General features: G+C 47.7%; 1 protein-coding gene across 1 annotated transcript; it reads right to left on the bottom strand.

Annotated features, from left to right (window-relative positions):
- Positions 1 to 1,611: 1,611 nt before the first annotated feature.
- Chrna9 (cholinergic receptor nicotinic alpha 9 subunit) lies at positions 1,612 to 12,050 on the bottom strand. The gene is made up of 5 exons (XM_006974617.2): positions 11,957 to 12,050; positions 11,533 to 11,678; positions 10,233 to 10,387; positions 7,249 to 7,781; positions 1,612 to 2,216 (listed from the first exon to the last, which is right to left on the bottom strand). Exons 1-5 carry the CDS (start codon positions 12,018 to 12,020, stop codon positions 1,675 to 1,677), a joined length of 1,440 nt encoding a protein of 479 aa, XP_006974679.2. The 5' UTR covers positions 12,021 to 12,050; the 3' UTR covers positions 1,612 to 1,674.
- Positions 12,051 to 17,658: the final 5,608 nt, after the last annotated feature.

Raw genomic sequence — 17,658 nt, 5'->3', positions numbered from 1 at the left:
CTGTGGTCGGTATGTAAAATACATGAAAAATGTTAATTAAATAAAGTAATTTTTTTTAGAGTGGGGTTTTTTGGTTGTTGCTTTTTTTTTTTTTTTTTTTTTGGTTTTTCGAGACAGGGTTTCTCTGTGTGACTTTGCGCCTTTCCTGGAGCTCACTTGGTAGCCTAGGCTGGCCTCGAACTCACAGAGATCCGCCTGGCTCTGCCTCCCGAGTGCTGGGATTAAAGGCGTGTGCCACCAATGCCCGGCTGGTTGTTGCTTTTAAGGAAAGTGAATTAAGGCAGAAAGTCTAGAACTAAGAAGGAGAAGCTAGGTGTGGTGGCACATGCCTACAATCTCAGCACTTTCGAGGTAGAGGCAGTACTCAAGGTCAACACTGGCTACAAAGTAAGTTTGAGACTAGCCTGGGCTACACAGGACCCTGTCCCAGAAACACTAAACCAAAACCAAACAAATGAAAACCAAAAGACTAAGAATCTCCGAGTCGCTCTTATTCTTCAATGATCCGTCACGACCTTAGCAGGCCTGGTCTGATGTGGACCCGTAGTACTGAAAGTGGAACTTCAGTCCACATGTCACTCAGCTGGGCAAAACACTAACTCCTGCCTTCCTAAAGCCCAGCTTCTTCCCCTGAGAAGGAAGAGCCGATGCCTGCCTGCCTAGGTCACAGGACTGTCAGCATCAGAACTAGCCAGGCATCAATGACACAGCTTTGCTTTGACATCCATGCAAACGTAAGTCATTCCTTTATTATTATGTGCAGGAGGTGGGGTGTGAGGGTGGGGTGGGGAGATGGACAGACAGACAACGCTTAGAGGAGGGGAATGAATGAGTGAGCTCAGACTGCTGATTCCTTAGCTTGATCAAAGGCTTCATACAAGCACAACCCCATCTATCTTATTTTAATTAAAGACTTATCTTTAGAGCACAAAATAACAAACGCTCATAGCATCGCGGTTATGAAAAAAATTCTCTTCCTTTAACGTCTGAAACTGGACTTTCTGTGGGACAAAAATCTTGTTGTTATTGTTGTGTTTGTTTGTTTGAGATAGGATCTTATCCTATAGCCTTCATATAGACCGGCTGGCCTTGCACTTGCGGGGATCCTCCTGCCTCTGCCACCCCTGTGCTAGAATTATAGGTGTGGTGTAATCACCATAAACTAGCCACGACAAAAATCTTGAATTTGCCATCTGAGACCTGGGTTATAATGCACCCCATCTGAATAAGGCCCCTCGAGGCATCTATCAGACTGAGTTTACGTGACTCTTTTCCTTTTGGAAAAAAAAAAATGTCTTATTAAGGACTAAGAGAAAATTAATTTGTTTGTTTCGTCTTTTCTTGCTTTAAAATCTAAGCAGAAATGTGCTGTTTTGTTGTCTGAAGTGATAAAGAATTAGGTCAATTTGGGGCCCATTCACCTTTATGGGAGGCTCTAAAAAGGGTCTGTCACCATTTCCTCCTTCTTACCCTTGAAAGCTCGGCTCTCCTGCCGAATTTAACCTGACACAGAGCTAAGGTATTGATTGAAGTTAAAAATAAAGGCATACACAACATATTCCTAAATTATATATGAACAGCAACCGGACCCAAACATTAGAACAGGTCACGGGGGAATTTTATTGATTGTTCCCAAAGCTCTAGTGCCAAGCGACCCACTCCTTCTTGCTTCCCCTAATCTGCCCTTGCTATGATCAAAATGGTCATGACAAACACCATAGCAAAAAAAACCCACATGAAAAACCGGTCTATGACTTTGGCCACCTTCTTCCACTCGCTGCCCTTGGAGGTGGTGGCCCTGTGGTCTTTGAGACACTTGGCGATGTACTCGATATTTCTCGTCAGCCCTTCATAGCGTGCACAGGAACTATCAGTGTTCTGGGGCGTCCCACCCTGGCACCCCAGGTCATTCTTTAAGAGCTTGCCCCTTTCCTTCTTTCTGGAAAGGTCTTTGTGTCTGGATGATTTCAGGTTGGACCCCGGGAGTGTGCTATAAACCTTTGTGATTTGTTCCGGCTCCTGGCTGCGGCGGGGGCTGAGGCAGCTCTCACCCACATCGTAGACAAACAAGATCCTGGACATGTATTTCAGGATGACCACCTTAGCCCAGCGCGGCACTGGCCGAGCCTCGGCCCCGCAGAAGTGGATATTCATCACCATGATGGTAAGGGCTGTGGAGGCCGTGATCAGGGCCATGGTGGCTATGTAGTATTTACCTGGAATGACAGTGGGACCAGCTAAGTGCAATTTCATATTCTCTTCGTATTTGATGAAAAAGAAACAAACGCCTTTCCTAAGAAACTGATCTACCCTAGTGGCCACCAGTGGAGATTTTCGAATCTCAAGTCCAGCGTCGTCACCCACTAAACTCAGAACTAAGCCTAAAATTCTGTCCAACTCCAGCTTCATGCTCCATAAAACAAGTGTAATAATATTATGCACCTTACAATATAGTGAGGTGTAGCATAAATGATACCTGCAAAGTACTCAGTACCACCCTTGACTCTAGTTTAAAAGGTTCACAAATGTTTACCGGGATGTGAACAAACATCTCCACAAACCAGCACCGAATGACTTAGTCCCCTTCCTAGAATACCTCCAGGCCTCGTTGTTATGGGACCCAACTACTACTGTTTGTTTTTCGAGACAGGGTTTCTCTGTGTAGCTTTGCACCTTTCCTGGAACTAGCTCTCTAGACCAGGCTGGCCTCAAACTCACAGAATCCGCCTGCCTCTGCCTCCCGAGTGCTGTGATTAAAGGCGTGTGCCACCACCGCCAGGCACGCCACCGACTTTGAATGCGATTTGATTACATAAGGCATTCAAACGTTCCTGAAAAGGGGAAATGAAGGAAAGACTTGGGAAGGGTACAAATTCATGAAATAAAATATTGAACAACAATAACAAAAACAAACAAACAAACAAACCAGCAATTAGAGCCGAAGGATGAGGAGATGGTGCTGTGGGTAAGGCCGCCTGCTGTGCAGTCCTGAGGCCCTGAGTTTGAGTGTCCAGCATCCATGTAAAAAGCCAACTGTGGCTCTTTGTGCCTACGACCCCAGCACTGGCGGGCAGTGGCAGGTAAGAGCCCCAACCTCACTGACCGGCCAGCCTAGCTGAAATGGACACCTCACTTAAGGGAGAGCCCCTGCCTCGATGCAGGGAGATGGAGGGCAGAATGGGGAGAGGGCCTGCTTTTGCCTCAGCATGACCCCGAATGGGAGTGCCTGGACACGAGCAGCCACCCCAGCCCCACCCTCCTCCCAAGGGTGATCGACACCTGCAATCTCAGCTCCTGGGGGCGGGGTGTGGGGGGGAGGTGGATGCTTGTGCCCAGGAGGTGAAGGTTAGCCTGCATAACGTAGAAAGAGATCCTCTCCAAAAAGAAAGAGAGGAATAAAATGGGTGAATCTTTAAGAAGGCTGCTCATGGGGAGAGCAGGGGAAGGGAGCCTTAAGAGGCAGGAGCCAACTTAATCCTAAAACACAGGGAGAAAAGAAATAGTGACTCGTCTCTCTTAGAGACATATTTGGACAAGTTTTTTGTAATGGAATTTCAAAATGTCTTTTAATTTATTTACCGTTTTTCTTTTCAGATAGACTCTCTTGTCAGTCCCAGCTGACCTTGGATTTGTCAGGCAGCCTAAGTTGATCATGAATTTCTAATCCTCAAGCCTCCACCTCTTAAGTGCTGGGGATTCCCGGCATGCATCACTGTACCTGGGTTCGTGAGGTACTTATTTATGCTAGGCAAGTGCTCTACAAACTGAGCTATACCCTCCTCTTCATGTTTTTTTGTTTGTTTGTTTGTTTGTTTTTTAAGATTTACTTATGTATATAGTGCTCTGCCTGCCCGCCTGCCAGAAGAGGGCACCAGATCTCATTACAGATGGTTGTGAGCCACCATGTGGTTTCTGGGAATTGAACTCAGGATCTCTGAGCAGCCAGTGCTGTTAACCTTTGAGCCATCCCTCCAGACTTCCCCTCAACCCCCACCCTGGACAGGGTTTCTCTGTGTAGCCCTGGCTGTCCTGAAACTCACTCTGTAGACCAGGCTGGCCTCGAACTCACAGAGACCCACCTGCCTCTGGCTCCCGAGTGCTGGGATTTAAGGCGTGTGCCACCACCGCCCGGCTCCCATAGTGTCTATTCATTTATCTTTCAGTACTTGGGATTGAATTCAGGGCTTCCTGCGTGTCCGACAAGTGCTGTTCCACTGACATATATCCCCGCTCCCTAGAGTGTCTTGATATATCATGAAAAAGGAGGTTCTCATTGAGGAATCCAAAATTCGATCCAGGAAAGCCCATTGATGTAATTCACACCTTCATGGGGTAAAAGAGGAAACTCACACGGTTATCTTACAAATGGAGAGGAGACGCTTGGTAATTGCCTTGCCTCGGACAGCACTGGCAGGCCTGTGACAAAGGAACTGTGAATGAATCTGCTAAAGACAGAAAACAGAGTCGAGTTTGTTAGGCAGCCTGTGATAAAGCTGTATCGGGCAAGACTGACTGAGAAGCTGCAGAGGCCGGCTAGGGGCGCCTTTCATGTGGTGGGGAGTCGCAGGGGACATCAGGCAGTGTTCAGTGTCGTGGAGTCCCAGGGTTATTATGGTTAGCGATAGCCTGGCCTTGTGGTAATTCTGGTCTTGCCCTGAGTGGGAAATGGCTCAGTGTGACCTCCCATCCCCAGCTCTAAACCAGTGCCCAGAGTTTGCAGCCATGGCCTGTTATGATTAATTCTTCCTGGTGTTCTGCTTGGAAGCAGCAGCGGCCTTGATCCCAGTCCAGCTTGACCTGAAGCAAAAAAAATGGTCTTGTTCTAAGGTTAGGATGCCTCAGCACAGCTATCCATCCCAGAAGGGCACTCATAATAATGTTTAACATCCACTTATTATTTATTAAAAACTCCAGATTAACTATAAAAGGAGTACGGGCCAGAAACATGCACGAAATGCTACTTGTCATCCAGAAAATGTAAACATGTTTGCGTACTGTGAGAACAAAAGAGCTGAGGCCGTGGCTCATGCCTAACACACATGAGGTCCTGGGTTCAAGCTCCAAGCACAGGATGGGGTGGAGAAGAGGGCGGAGAGGGAGAGAATGGGAGCCCAAAGGTAGGCATGGTGGCTCCCAGCGCTTGGGAGGCTGAGGCAGAAGGGATGAAAATCCAAGTCCAAGGCTAGCCTGGTGGCATGGTGAGATGCTGTCCTGGTAACAATGAGAGCCGAAGGCAGGGAGTACACTTCACAGGTGCTACAGATAAAACGCTGTGGCGTCTAACAAATGTCCTCAAAAATCCTAAAAAGACAAATCCCACATTACCATAGAAACGATTAATGCTCCCCAAATTCATGAGTCATCTCTCCTTAGAAACTCGTGATTGAATGTCACTGCTAAGGAAGAGAGGGGGACCTGTCAATGATCCCACTTCAGACAGAAGTTATCATTTCTGGCTTGGTTTGGGGTTTTGTTTGAGATGGGGTATTGTGTGGTTGAGGCAGGCCTTGAACTCCCAATCTTCCTCCTTCCACCCCTGAGTGCTGGGTGACACGTGTCTGTCACCATGCCTAACCAATGTCACTCATTTCTGTCTCCAGAGAAGTAATAAAAGTACTAGGATACAAGATACCTATACTTTTCTTTATTAGTGAGAAGAAAACCTGTGTTTATTTTAGGAGGAAAGTGTGTGTGTGTGTGTGTGTGTGTGTGTGTGTGTGTGTCTGTGTGTGTGTGTCTGTGTGTGTGTGTGTCTGTGTCTGTGTGTGTGTCTGTGTGTGTCTCTGTCTGTATGTATGTCTGTGTGTGTGTCTGTGTGTGTGTCTGTGTGTGTGTGTGTGTCTGTGTGTCTGTGTGTCTGTCTGTGTCTGTGTCTGTGTGTCTGTGTGTGTCTCTGTATGTATGTATGTCTGTGTGTGTGTCTGTGTCTTTGCAAAGAGACATAAAAGGGAAAATACCCAAGTGTGGTAGTGCCAATCCCAGTATGTGGAAGGTGGAGGCAGAAGGATCAGAAATTCAAGGCCAGCCTCAACTAGAGGATCAATTCCAAGTGAGCCTGGGCCACATGAGACCCTGTTCCCCCAAAAAACAAAAATTAAAAAGGAAGACGTCTCCATCAAAACCAATGCATCGCTGTCCGACTAGTGGGTAAGTGGATTCTGTGGAGAAGGAACACAGCACGCGGTGACTATTGTTCTCCAGCCCCTGAGTTCTGGGACTTCTCCTGTGCCTTATCCTAAGGAACTAAGACTAAGGTGGACTTCGGGTCCCAGTGAGCATCTATGATGGCAGCAAAGTCGAGGTGGTGTTGGATTGGAGGGTCTCCTCGGTGGCAGGGCCAGGAGGTGTTAAAGGTGGTGGAGGGGACTCAGAACAACGTAGGAAGAGAAGCAGGCATGGCAGGGTCAGCCTCCGCTTCAACCCTTGGAGGCAGGTTACATGACTGCAGACTGTTGAAAATGCATCCTGTGGGCTGGAGAGACGGCTCAGCTGTCAAAGGCCAGGTTCACAACCAAAATGGAAGAAAATGTGTTCTGCTTTACAATGATCAGATTCCCAAATCCTGGCCAATGTTGCTAACACGTTGTTGTTGTTATTATTATTATTATTATTTAGATTTTAAAAATAAAACATTTAATTTTTGAAAAGATTGATAAAGCAAACCCTTTGGGCACAGGAACCTCTGCTCTAATCAGTGGGGAAGGGGAGCTCTGTGGTACAGAGGAGGTGTCTGACTTGAGTGTCCAGCTCAGCTTCCTGTCACAGTTGCCACGCTTCCTTTTGAGAAGAAAGACCTAGAACTGTGAACAGAGAGCAGAGGTCGCTGTTAAGCTGCAGCTGGAGTTCAATCGGCAGACGCTTGTCCAGCATGTACGAGGCCCGTTTGATCCCCAGTAAACAGTTTGGTGGAACATATCTGCAATCCCAGCGCTCAGGAGGTGGAGTGGGGAGAGACGGAAAGATCCAGTTCTTTCTTGGCTAAAGAACAAGTTTGAGGCCAGCCTGGGCTACCCACTATGAAACTCTGTCTCAAAAACACAAAATAGATAACTACAAAATAAACAATTGTTCCTTTGTAAACCTGGAGATGGTGAGACCCATTTAACTCCAACAACCCACACCTAGAAGCCAAGATGCCATCCGCAGGCACTGAGTGGATTTCGTGAGCCCATCAGGCCAGTCGCTTCCGTCTGAGGCATACACACCATCCCGGGCTGCTACAAAGCTAAGCTGCAAGCATGCACTCACCTATCAGAGGCACGTTTTCTGAGGCTGGCATGATCTCTGCCACCATTAGCTGAAATACAGTCATGGCCAGCAGGATGGTCACTCCCAGAGAGACCTTCTCCCCAGAGGCTGCTGGGAGATAAAAGCTCAGAGGAGCCAGGAACGAGATGAGGATGCAAGGGATGAGAAGGTTGACGATGTAGAAGGAGGACCTCCTCTTCAGAAGGAGCGTGAAGGTCACATCTGGGTATGGCTCCGAGCAGCAGCCATAGGAGATGACATTCCTCACGGCAGGCATGCCGTGGACCTCCCATTCCACGTCTTCAATGAAGTCGGAGAGATCGCCGCTGTCCAGGGCGTTGAATATGTCCACCTGGTTGCCATTGTAGGTCCAGGAGCCGAAGGTCAGGTTGCACTGTTGGCTGTCGAAGGGGAAATAGGTGACATCGACCACACAGGAGCTTTTGGTGATGGCTGGCGAGTCCCAGGTGATGAGCCCGTCATACCGCAGGACCACATTGGTGTTCACAGGTTCCGAGGACTCATCGTCAGCCCTGGAGAGCAGATGGGGACAAGGACAGGCACTTGTTCAGGAGCCTTGCTGACTTACCCCTGTGTCTGTCACTTTAGCATCCTTGGCAGTGAGCCCCCTTTCTCGGTCCCTCTGGCACGTGAGTTTGGAATCACTTCCAAGGCATCCTTCTCTCTCCTCCACCTCCTGCCACTGCTCTGGACCACTTCCCTTACCATCTTCCATTAAACATCTCTGATGGGTTCCTTCCAGCCCGAATCAATGCTACCCATGATCTGAACATCCAAAAAGAAGGGAGTCTGTCAGCGCTAAAGTCTGAGTCTCTAGTTTCATCACTGCCATTTGGAAAACATAGAGGGAAAAAACCATCCATCCGGAATATTACAGATGTTCGCTAATTCTCAGGATATCTTCTCTTATTTTATCAACATCTGCCCCTGCTATTTCTAGGTATGAAAACTCTATTTTCTTTAGGGAGTTAGTCTCCCCTCCTGCCGTTATGGGGCAGAGGCACCATCGGCATGAGCTCAGGAGCACACAGCTTGCTTCTCTAGTACACAGCGCTGGTGCGGGTTTAACTTAGTGATGTGTAAGCTTGCACAGAAGCATTTTGATAGTACTGGTCACTGCGGTGCCCAACCGAACCAAGAAGCCTGTTTGTTCCCCAGGGAGAGTTGGTAGAACCTACAGAAAATGCTGAGAGATCATCTATGTCAACTGAATCCTCAGATCTCACTTCGTGGATGAAAGTGGCGGTGGATCCCAAGACTCATCTTGGAGAGAGGGTGGGGAGGGAGGGAGAAGGGGAGGGGGAGGAGGCGGAGACAGGGTAGATTCTTAAATGTTAGCTTGCTTGGAAGGCGTGTGGAACATTCCCCTGGTCGCTTAAAATGAGGAATGGACAGCAGCTTATGACCTTTGGGAGGGCTCTGAGTAAGGAATGAGTAAACCCGAGGCTGCCACTCAGGACCGTGGCTCCCTTAAGGAATCTTCACGACCACTAGGAGGCTCTGCCCGAGGAGCCCTCCCCCAGTAGCCTCCATTTTTTTCTGAACAACAGAAGAACCCCTCTCAACCCACAGGAGCTCAGATTCCAGAAGAGAGAGAGAGAGAGAGAGAGAGAGAGAGAGAGAGAGAGAGAGAGAGAGAGAGAGAGAGAGAGAGAGAGAAGCAATCCTGTGACAAACTGCCAGGAGATGGAGACATTGAGCTGGAGTTGGGGCAAGAGATCTGGCTCCTTCTGGCCAGCAGCACCCAGAGCCCTCTGGAGCTTGTAGAAATGCAGATCTGCAGGTCCACCCTACATCTACTGAATTCGAATCTGGGTTTTGTCGAGATCGGTAGGTGGTTTCAAGTATACTTCATAGTTTGAGAAACATGAACTGGACCTACGTACACAAGGGCCCTTGCTCTGAGAAAAGGAGCCAAAACAGTCCCAAGATTCCATCCTCCCTCCAGTCTATAGTGTGAAACCCACAGGGCAGGTTCTAGGTGACCCATCCTATCTAATCTTAGTAACATTTCTGGCACCTAATCTTCGGACCATGAGCAGGTTAAACTGTATCTCCAGAAATTCTCACAGTGGAGTCCCAGCTTCTCTAGCATCCCAGAATGCAACCTTAAGTAAAAACAGAACTAAGTTGGAATCGTGGTAAACTTGGGAGCCAAGGCAGAAAGATTGCCAGATCCAGGACAGCTGAATAAAACAGCAAGATCCTATCTTTAAAAACAGAGGATCAGCCAGGCGGCAGTGGTGCACGCTTTTAATCCCAGCACTTGGGAGGGAGAGGCAGGTGGATCTCTGTGAGTTTGAGGCCAGCATGGTCTACAGAGTGAGTTCCAGGACAGCCAGGGCTACACACAGAGAAACCCTGTCTCAAAAACAAAAACAACAACCAAAAACACATAAGAAGGAAGAATAGAGGGAAAGAGGGAAGAGGAAGAGTTATTATAGACACAGTGAGTAAAGATGTAGCTCATGCTGGAACAGGGTGGCCACCTCAGTCTGTACCACGTCTACTCACAAGGGGATTCGGGGACAGGACACACAGAGAGATAACTCCCCTGTGAAGACGAAGGCAAAGATCAAAGTGATGCTTCTGCAGCTCAGGGGACACAGAGGACAGCAAACGCCAGAGCTGGGGAACAGAGCACGGAACAGGTTCCTGCTGGCAGCCCACGGACGCGTTCATCCTCCAGCCTCCGAAAGTGTGAGCTGACCAGAGGCTCCCCTTCAAGTCACCCCGTCTGTGCTTATAGCTTATTCCTTAGAAGACTAACACTGCCTCCAATCCTGCACCTGAAAGGGAGAATATAAAATTTGACAGCCTCCTTCCAACGCTAGGCTTTAATCTGAGATTTGGACTAGGAACACAGATTGATACTCTCTAAATGTCCCCTTGACGTCATGTTTAAACTCCTACTAAATCAGCAGATTCATCGCAGGGAATCGTCTGGCTGGAGCCGCACTTACTTGTTGTACAGGACGATGTCCGGCCTCCACACCAGGTCGCTGGGGATCCTGATGGAGTCCAGCCCATCATACTGGTCTCGGTCCCATGTCAGATATGCGTCGTGCCAGGTTTGGCGGATCCACAGGTAGGCTGTCAGAATCTGATTTCTCTCATCCTAAGCAGTGAATCCAGATGTCACTTTATCCAGTCCACGCTTTCAGCTTTGGGACAACTTATTCTTGATAACAGGAATCTTAAGAATGCCCGTCTATTTCCAACCCACAAACGAGACCTTTTCAAAATTCTATCTGGTTGATTGATTATCAAGGCTGCATCTAATGTCTCCTTGATAGAGTGTGCAGAGTGTAGAAGAGACAGGTATTTAAGACTTTATATCTTTCCATGAACCAACTGCTCAATTTTCTCTGAAAATGGATCAGCCAACGATACACTTGAGCCAGGAGTTGGGAAATATCTACCATGTGCGAAAGAAAACATCATTCAAATCTCCTAATGCTGTGCAATTAAATATTTATATGCAGGAAACCAGCCATGTCATCTTAAGACACCACCTTTCTTTATCTTAAATTGTGATTAAATCTATATAACGTCAAAGTACTCTTTTAGGAGACTGGAGTAGAATGTGTGTACTGCTCTTTCAGGGGACCTGAGTTCAGTTCCCAGCACCCATGTCAGGCAGCCCCCCACTGCCTGCAATTCTAGCTCCAGGGGATCTGATGCCCTCTTCTGGCCTCTGCAGGCACTGCACTAATATGCACAAACACACACACACAGGCACACACATACCCATAATTAAAATAAAATATGAAAAAGCTCCATTTTAGCCATTTTATAATTGTCAGTGGCTTCCAGTAACTTACCACACTGTATAATCCTCTCAATTATCTGACTCAAGCACATTTTCATCACACCTGAAAGAAATCCCATAGCCATTAAGCAGTCACTGGCCCCTCCCCAAGCCCCTGGCAACCCATGCTCTGTTTTCTGTCTGAATGGACAGACCTATTTTGGACACTCATGGATAGAATTGTACCACATGCAACACTGTTTCTTTTGACTGCCTTCGTCTGTTAGAGTTTGTGGCCAGAACTGTAGGTGATAGCAACATTAGTGACATTAGATATTATTTAGTGAACTGACTCATTCGATCTTCCCGGCTCTCTTTCCTCCTGCAAGCTGGTACCCAGAACTGTCCACGTCACTCTCTTCCAAGGTCCCCTCAAGACACTCCCTTTAGAAGCAAATGCTTGTTTTCACTGTAATCCTCTTTCCAAAGTGTCGTCATCAACTGTTACTCACCATATCCTTGATCTGAGAAAGCGTGATCTGCAGTGTGACATTCAGGACTGTGTCCGTATCTTCTACCGGGCGCAGGGCATTGGAGTAATCTTCAAAGAGATCACTAAACAATTTCTGAGCGTATTTTCCATCTGCCGTTTCTACAGCTGCTCAAAGAAAGGACCCGGATCAGCATTTCAAAACAAGAATGTCGCAGGGATCGAAATGGGGGATGTCTCCACACTAGCTAGGGACAAGTTTGGAGTGAGTGGATGAGTTCTTTTTCTGGCTGGTCCTATCTACTCCAATCGTCAGGAGTCAGAAAGAGGTATGAACATGTCTGTGTGTACTCACATCTGCTCCCCTGTCTTTCCGACCCTACCCCATCTCCTACCAAAGAAAGGCTCTAGAGGAGTCCATATGGAGCATGGCAATAGACTCTCACCTCTGAGTCCAGAAGCAGCGAAATACATCCAGCAAAAGGAGATGCAGGAATGGGGATGGTTCATCTTTTCCCGACCTCTAGAATGCCCCAGCCAGATAACAAGGACTTTCATCTATGGAGGATACAAAGGGCCCTCACTGCCACAGTCACGTAACAGAAGGTGACTGCCTGCCCTCCCCTCTGGTAAGCTGAGACTGCAGCTCTAGTAACTATGATGCCAGGAGCCGGGGATGGGATGGGGGAGGGGAGGCAATGCTGCTCTTGGTGGGGGTATCTTAGTGCACAGCTACCTTCCACCCAGACCAAAGAAGAAAAGGAGGAAGCAGGAACGGAGGGCCACACCTGACACCTAGAGACTCCATGTAAGCAGGATGGGAGCTTGCTACACCCGCCACAGTTGGATTCAGCTTGGGTGCAGATTCCAAGGGGAGCGGAATGACTATAGACAGACACAGAGCTGACATCCAGAGACCACCGCTGCCCTTCTAGTATCATTTGAAGGGGGAGGAGAAGTGGCTGTCTGGTCTCTAGAACAAGTAGACCGTCGAGTTTCTTCTATCCCTGTTTCTGATCACTTCTTCCATTGTCCCACTGGGCATGGATCTTGCAGAGTAAAGGGTAGGAATATATGCATGAGACGGTCTGCCGCATGGGAGAAGTTTGGCCCCGGAGGGAGCGGCAGTGTTTCGAATTAGAGTTGGAGTCAAACACCTGGGTGAGATACCTACTCGAACTGGCCCTACAACTCTGGACAAGTCTCCCGGTCATTCTGAGTGTCCCTAAGCAAACTGACTAGGGAAAATAACAATCCCTCTCCCCAAAGCTACCAGTCTACCCCTGTGTAAACAGGACAGCCTCGAGGACATGCTAGAGATTTATGTCTCTCTCAGCTTTGCAGCTTCAGAATGTCTCCATCTCCCCAGTCAACCAGGCTCCGCGAGCTCTTACAGCAAATGGTTCAAAGGCTAACCAGATCCTGTGAGACTAACTTCCAACCGACATGATATCACCACACGGCTTCTCCTTTTCACTGAAATGCTATTTTATATCCTTTCATTCACTTTTCACATAGCTAATTTTGTGCACAGTATGAGTGACGCGCGCACACACATGTACATGTCAATTTCCGTTGCATCTGTAGTCCGGGAGCTCATGGTTGTTCTCTTGTCTAGGGGAGCTACCTTGAGAACCAAATTAAGATAATCTGGCTGCCTGGGATCAAAGCAAGGAAATCGGATAGCACTACCCGTTCAGGTTACAGGTAGATAATGAGTCACTCCATCCCTCTTCAGGAAAAGGTCTCCCATGTGGAACAGACATCCAAGTCTGAATGTGTTTCTGATTGTCCGCCCCCCTCTGTTCTTTGAGAAGACATTATTTCCCTCTCCAGTCTCACTCATTCAGTGGCACAAATCCTAGGCCCAGGGACCACGCTTCCTTCAACAAACAACTGCTCTCCAGCATCCAAGGCTGAGGGTGCGCTTGGAGTTTTACTTAACCCTTCGCTTTCCTGTGGGGAAGCCAAGGTCCCCAGATGCACGCTGGCTTGCTTCCAGCAGCTAGTGGCTAGTGATGGGATCCAGGCCACTACCCCAAACTACTGTGCTCATAACGTGAACAATGCCTGTCCTGGTTTTTTAACAGTATGGCTTTGGCCACAGGGAAGTGATAGTTCGCTTACAGGCTTAAACTCTTCCTGCCTCACCTCCGGTTTCTTTTATTCTCCACAGTACTCTGAGCAAGGGGTGCTCAGGGGACCCTTGGTAGCAGCTGCCCTACTGGCTGCTTTTGGTTACTTGTGACAACTCTGTTCGTTCAGTGGGTCACTTAGAATTAAAAAATAATAATAACGATGATGAGAAAGCTGATGGTCACCTCTTAATGCTAACAAAGTGCTAATTAAGTCAATGCTTAGCTAATTAGTCAATTACTTATTTTTTTGGCGGGGGGTGGGGTGGGGTGGGGTGGGTGGGTGGAGGGTGGGATGGGGTGGGGTGGGGTGTCGGGGTACAGAGAGGTTTGTGCCTTGAGGCCAAGATGCTAACGAATACAAAGTAAACTTATAAATTCTATATTGCTTCTCATCTCTTGGCTAAGACCAAGTGTAAATTCCTTCCAAGAATCATGATGGGAGAGCCTGGGGAAATGGCTCGGCAGGTAACTCATGTGCTTCAAGCACAAGGACCCGAGTTCAAGTCCCCCGAACCCACCCGAAGCCAGGCAATGCAGTGAGCATCTGTATCTCTGTGTTCCTAAGAGGTGGAAACAGGAGGACCCTCTGGAGCTCATGGGACAGCAGTGAGGAGCAGAGACCCTGTCTCGAAGTAGGAGGAACAGCACCCAAGGTTGTCCTCTGACTTCCAAAAGTGTGCAGTGACACACATACGCCATCACTCACAGGTAAACGCATGCACACATACATATGCATGCACGCACAGTATATATACCTACATCAAACACATACACAGACACACACACACACATGCATACACACACACAGACACACACACACACACAGACACACACACACACACATGCATACACACACAGACACACACACAGACACACACAGACACACACACACACGCACGCACATACACACACACACACACACACACACACACACACACACACACACACACACACACACACACACACACACACACCAGGACAGGGGAAGGGGGTATGACTGCCTTCCCAAGCCCTGCTCATCTTCCACTAAACTGCTCTCTCTCCATCCAAGCCATACCGAAAAAGGGGACCTGGAACTCTTGCTTCCAGGACATTAAGTGGCAGAAGAAATTAGTTGAATTTACTGTGTAAGATTCAATAAGGCTTGAAAGCAGGCAGATAGCATTAGAGATGATTTTTTTTTTAATATGGACTTGCTATATAGCTGAGGCTGGAACTTCTGACCCTTCAGAACCTCCCCAGTTCTGCGATTAAAGGCATGTATCACCATGCCTGACTGGCTAGTTGAAGAACTTGGGGCAAATTACTTAGTCTCTTCATACCTCAGTTTCTTCATCTATAAAAAGGGGATGATTATATAATGGCTACCTCCTAGAGTTGTCTTGAGAAGTAAATTAATTACTTCATGGGAAACTCTAGAAACACTACTTAATTATAAAACTGTAGCATAAATCTTAGAAGGTCTTATTAATAAAAACAAACCTAGAACCAGGTATTGGGGTGAACGCTGGAAGGTCAGAGAAGCAGAACAAGCCACAGCCACCTCACCTCGTCAATTCCTCAGCTGATCCTGTTTCCTCAAACTGGAAGCCTCTGAGTTCTCATCGAAATGGATCTCAGCTGAACTGCTGCTCAAAGCCTAAAAGCTTAACCAGGCTATAGCTCCTGGTCCTCACGCCTTAAATACCTTTCTGCTTTCTGCCATCACTTCCTGGGATTAAAGGCTCTTGTTACCATGCCTGGTTGTTTCCAGTGTGGCTTTGAACTCACAGAGATCTAGATAGAGCTCTGCCTCTGGAATAATAGGATTAAAGGTGTGTGTGCCACCATTTTCTGGCCTCTATATCTAGCGGCTGTTCTGTTCTCTGACCCCAGATAAGTTTATTAGGATGCACAATATATTGGGGGACACAATATCACCACATAAAACTGTTAAAAAGTAAGCATTACTGGGGAAAGCATACTCTATATATCTATATCTAGATAGATAAATACATATAAGCTATAGTTAAAATTTATTTATTTATTGTTCTCCCTTCAATAACTCTCTCTCTCTCTCTCTCTCTCTCTCTCTCTCTCTCTCTCTCTCTCTCTCTCTCTCTCTCTCCCTCCCTCCCTCCCTCCCTCCCTCCCTCTCTCCTTCTCTCCCTTCCTCTCTCTCTTTCTTCTACCATAAATGTCTCAACAGAACTGGTTAGAGAACAATTGTTTCATTTGACAAATAGCTTGTATTTTGGGTGGGAGAGTTTCATTCCTGCTATTTTCTTGTCCTTTTTAAAGATTTACTTTTTTGTTTATGTGAATATGTGTATGTGTCTGTGTGAGTGTGCATATATACGTGCGTTCCCCTCAAGGCCAGAAGAAGGTGGTTGTGAGCCATCTCACTGGGGTGCTGGGAATCAAACTCTGGTCCCTGGAAGAGCAGCAAGTGCTCTTACCTGATGAGCCATTTCTCCAGGCCTCCCCACCCCCACAGCAATGTTAATATTATTGTCAACCCACAGTAGAGTTGTTAATTTATTTTTGTAATAATATCTGTGAGTGGGTAGGAGGTGTTGAGACAGAGTGTTTTATGTGGCTCCAGGTCAACCTTGAACTCCTTTGTAGACAAAATGGTACAGGCATGAGCCAGAATGCCTAGTGGTGGCAGTGTGTTCGCTTTGAGTTACCCAGTCTAAACCTATCACGGAGATGAGCAAACCCTTTCTCTAACAAAAACAAAAAGCCGAACAGAAAATATTTTCAGCTCTGTGCCATCTGGTCTCCTTAACAGTCACTCTTCCTGAAGGTTAGATCGAGAAAGCAGATGAATCGCAAAATTCCTGCCTGTGTTCCGAGAAAATCTTATTTACAGCCAGGCACAGAGGCTCAAGTGTCTGTGATCTCAGCGTTCAGGAGGCTGAAGCAGGAGCATTTCTGGATTGCAGCAGGTGCCAGGCCAGATATGTTTCAAAACAAATGAACAGATATACAGACAAGGAAGGAAGGAAGGAAGGAAGGAAGGAAGGAAGGAAGGAAGGAAGGAAGGAAGGAAGGAAGGAAGGAAGGAAGATCTTATTTACAAAAATAGGTGGTGGGTCATGGTTTATTGGCCCCTGATGCCGGTCACTGAATTCATAAATCCACATAACTGTACTCAGACAAAGTGTGCTCAGGTTCAGTGCCCCATGAAGAAGGGGCATCGCCTGCAGGCAGAGGAGAGTTACAGTGCCCGCCCTGGCATGGTAAGGTGCAAGGCTGAGCCAGGGTAGACACTCAGCACCTCTCAGCCCTTTACTGGCACCATCGTCTACACAGGCTCCAAATATAGGAAACTTTCTAACAAAGAGTTAGAAACACATGGGCCCAAAGAACGCACAGCAGCCCCCCATGTGTTGAGGGAAGGCGGTATAAACCTCTCCTAGCCATTAGAGTGCCAGGCGAGGAATTAGAGTCCTCCGATATTGGTTATATGCCTAGCGACGTTAGGAACTGTGTTCCAGCTGGTCCAGGGGCAGGCAGCTGTGGAGAAAATCGAGTGTTCCAGAAGTATGTGTGAGTCTCTCCAGGACCCCAGGAATCAGAGCCCAAAGCTGGGAGGATGGGATGGGCTCAGCTTTACTGAGGTAAAGAGTCCCCGGGGGCTGGTGATCCCCCTCCAGCTTTCCCCCAGATTGTACCCCATCCGTTGTCCTGGGGGAACTGCCGGGTAGAGCAGAACAGAAGGGAATGAGGGAGGGTGGCTTGGGAACAAGGGAGCATGGGTGCGTATTGCATTGCTCTGGATAAAATCATCCTCGCTGGCTGTAGAGCTGCGTCCACCTTTATAGCGTCAGGTGTCTAAGCAACACTCTCCCCACAATGCCTGGTGACGCTAGAGGGGTGCAATGGACTGGGCACCCCATTCTGCTGAAACCCAGCAAGGCAGGCTTGCCCGGGGCTTCTGAGAACCATAAAGGAAAAGCCCCATGACCTAAAATAAACTTGGTGAACGTGCCAGTCTTCTGCTCTTTTTCTCCCACCTCATGCTG

Source organism: Peromyscus maniculatus, chromosome 10 (genome assembly GCF_049852395.1).
Source record: "Peromyscus maniculatus bairdii isolate BWxNUB_F1_BW_parent chromosome 10, HU_Pman_BW_mat_3.1, whole genome shotgun sequence".
Classification (NCBI taxonomy): domain Eukaryota; kingdom Metazoa; phylum Chordata; class Mammalia; order Rodentia; family Cricetidae; genus Peromyscus; species Peromyscus maniculatus.
Note: the sequence above shows the minus strand (reverse complement) of the source record. Positions and strands in the feature narration are given on the sequence as shown.

Coding starts and splice junctions, on each gene's coding strand:
- Chrna9 (XM_006974617.2), bottom strand. CDS start 12,020: ATGAACCATCCCCATTCCTGCATCTCCTTTTGCTGGATGTATTTCGCT. Junction 10,388..11,532: donor TTTCTCAGATCAAGGATATG/GTGAGTAACAGT, acceptor TTCACTGCTTAG/GATGAGAGAAATCAGATTCT. Junction 7,782..10,232: donor GACATCGTCCTGTACAACAA/GTAAGTGCGGCT, acceptor TCTGCTCTCCAG/GGCTGACGATGAGTCCTCGG.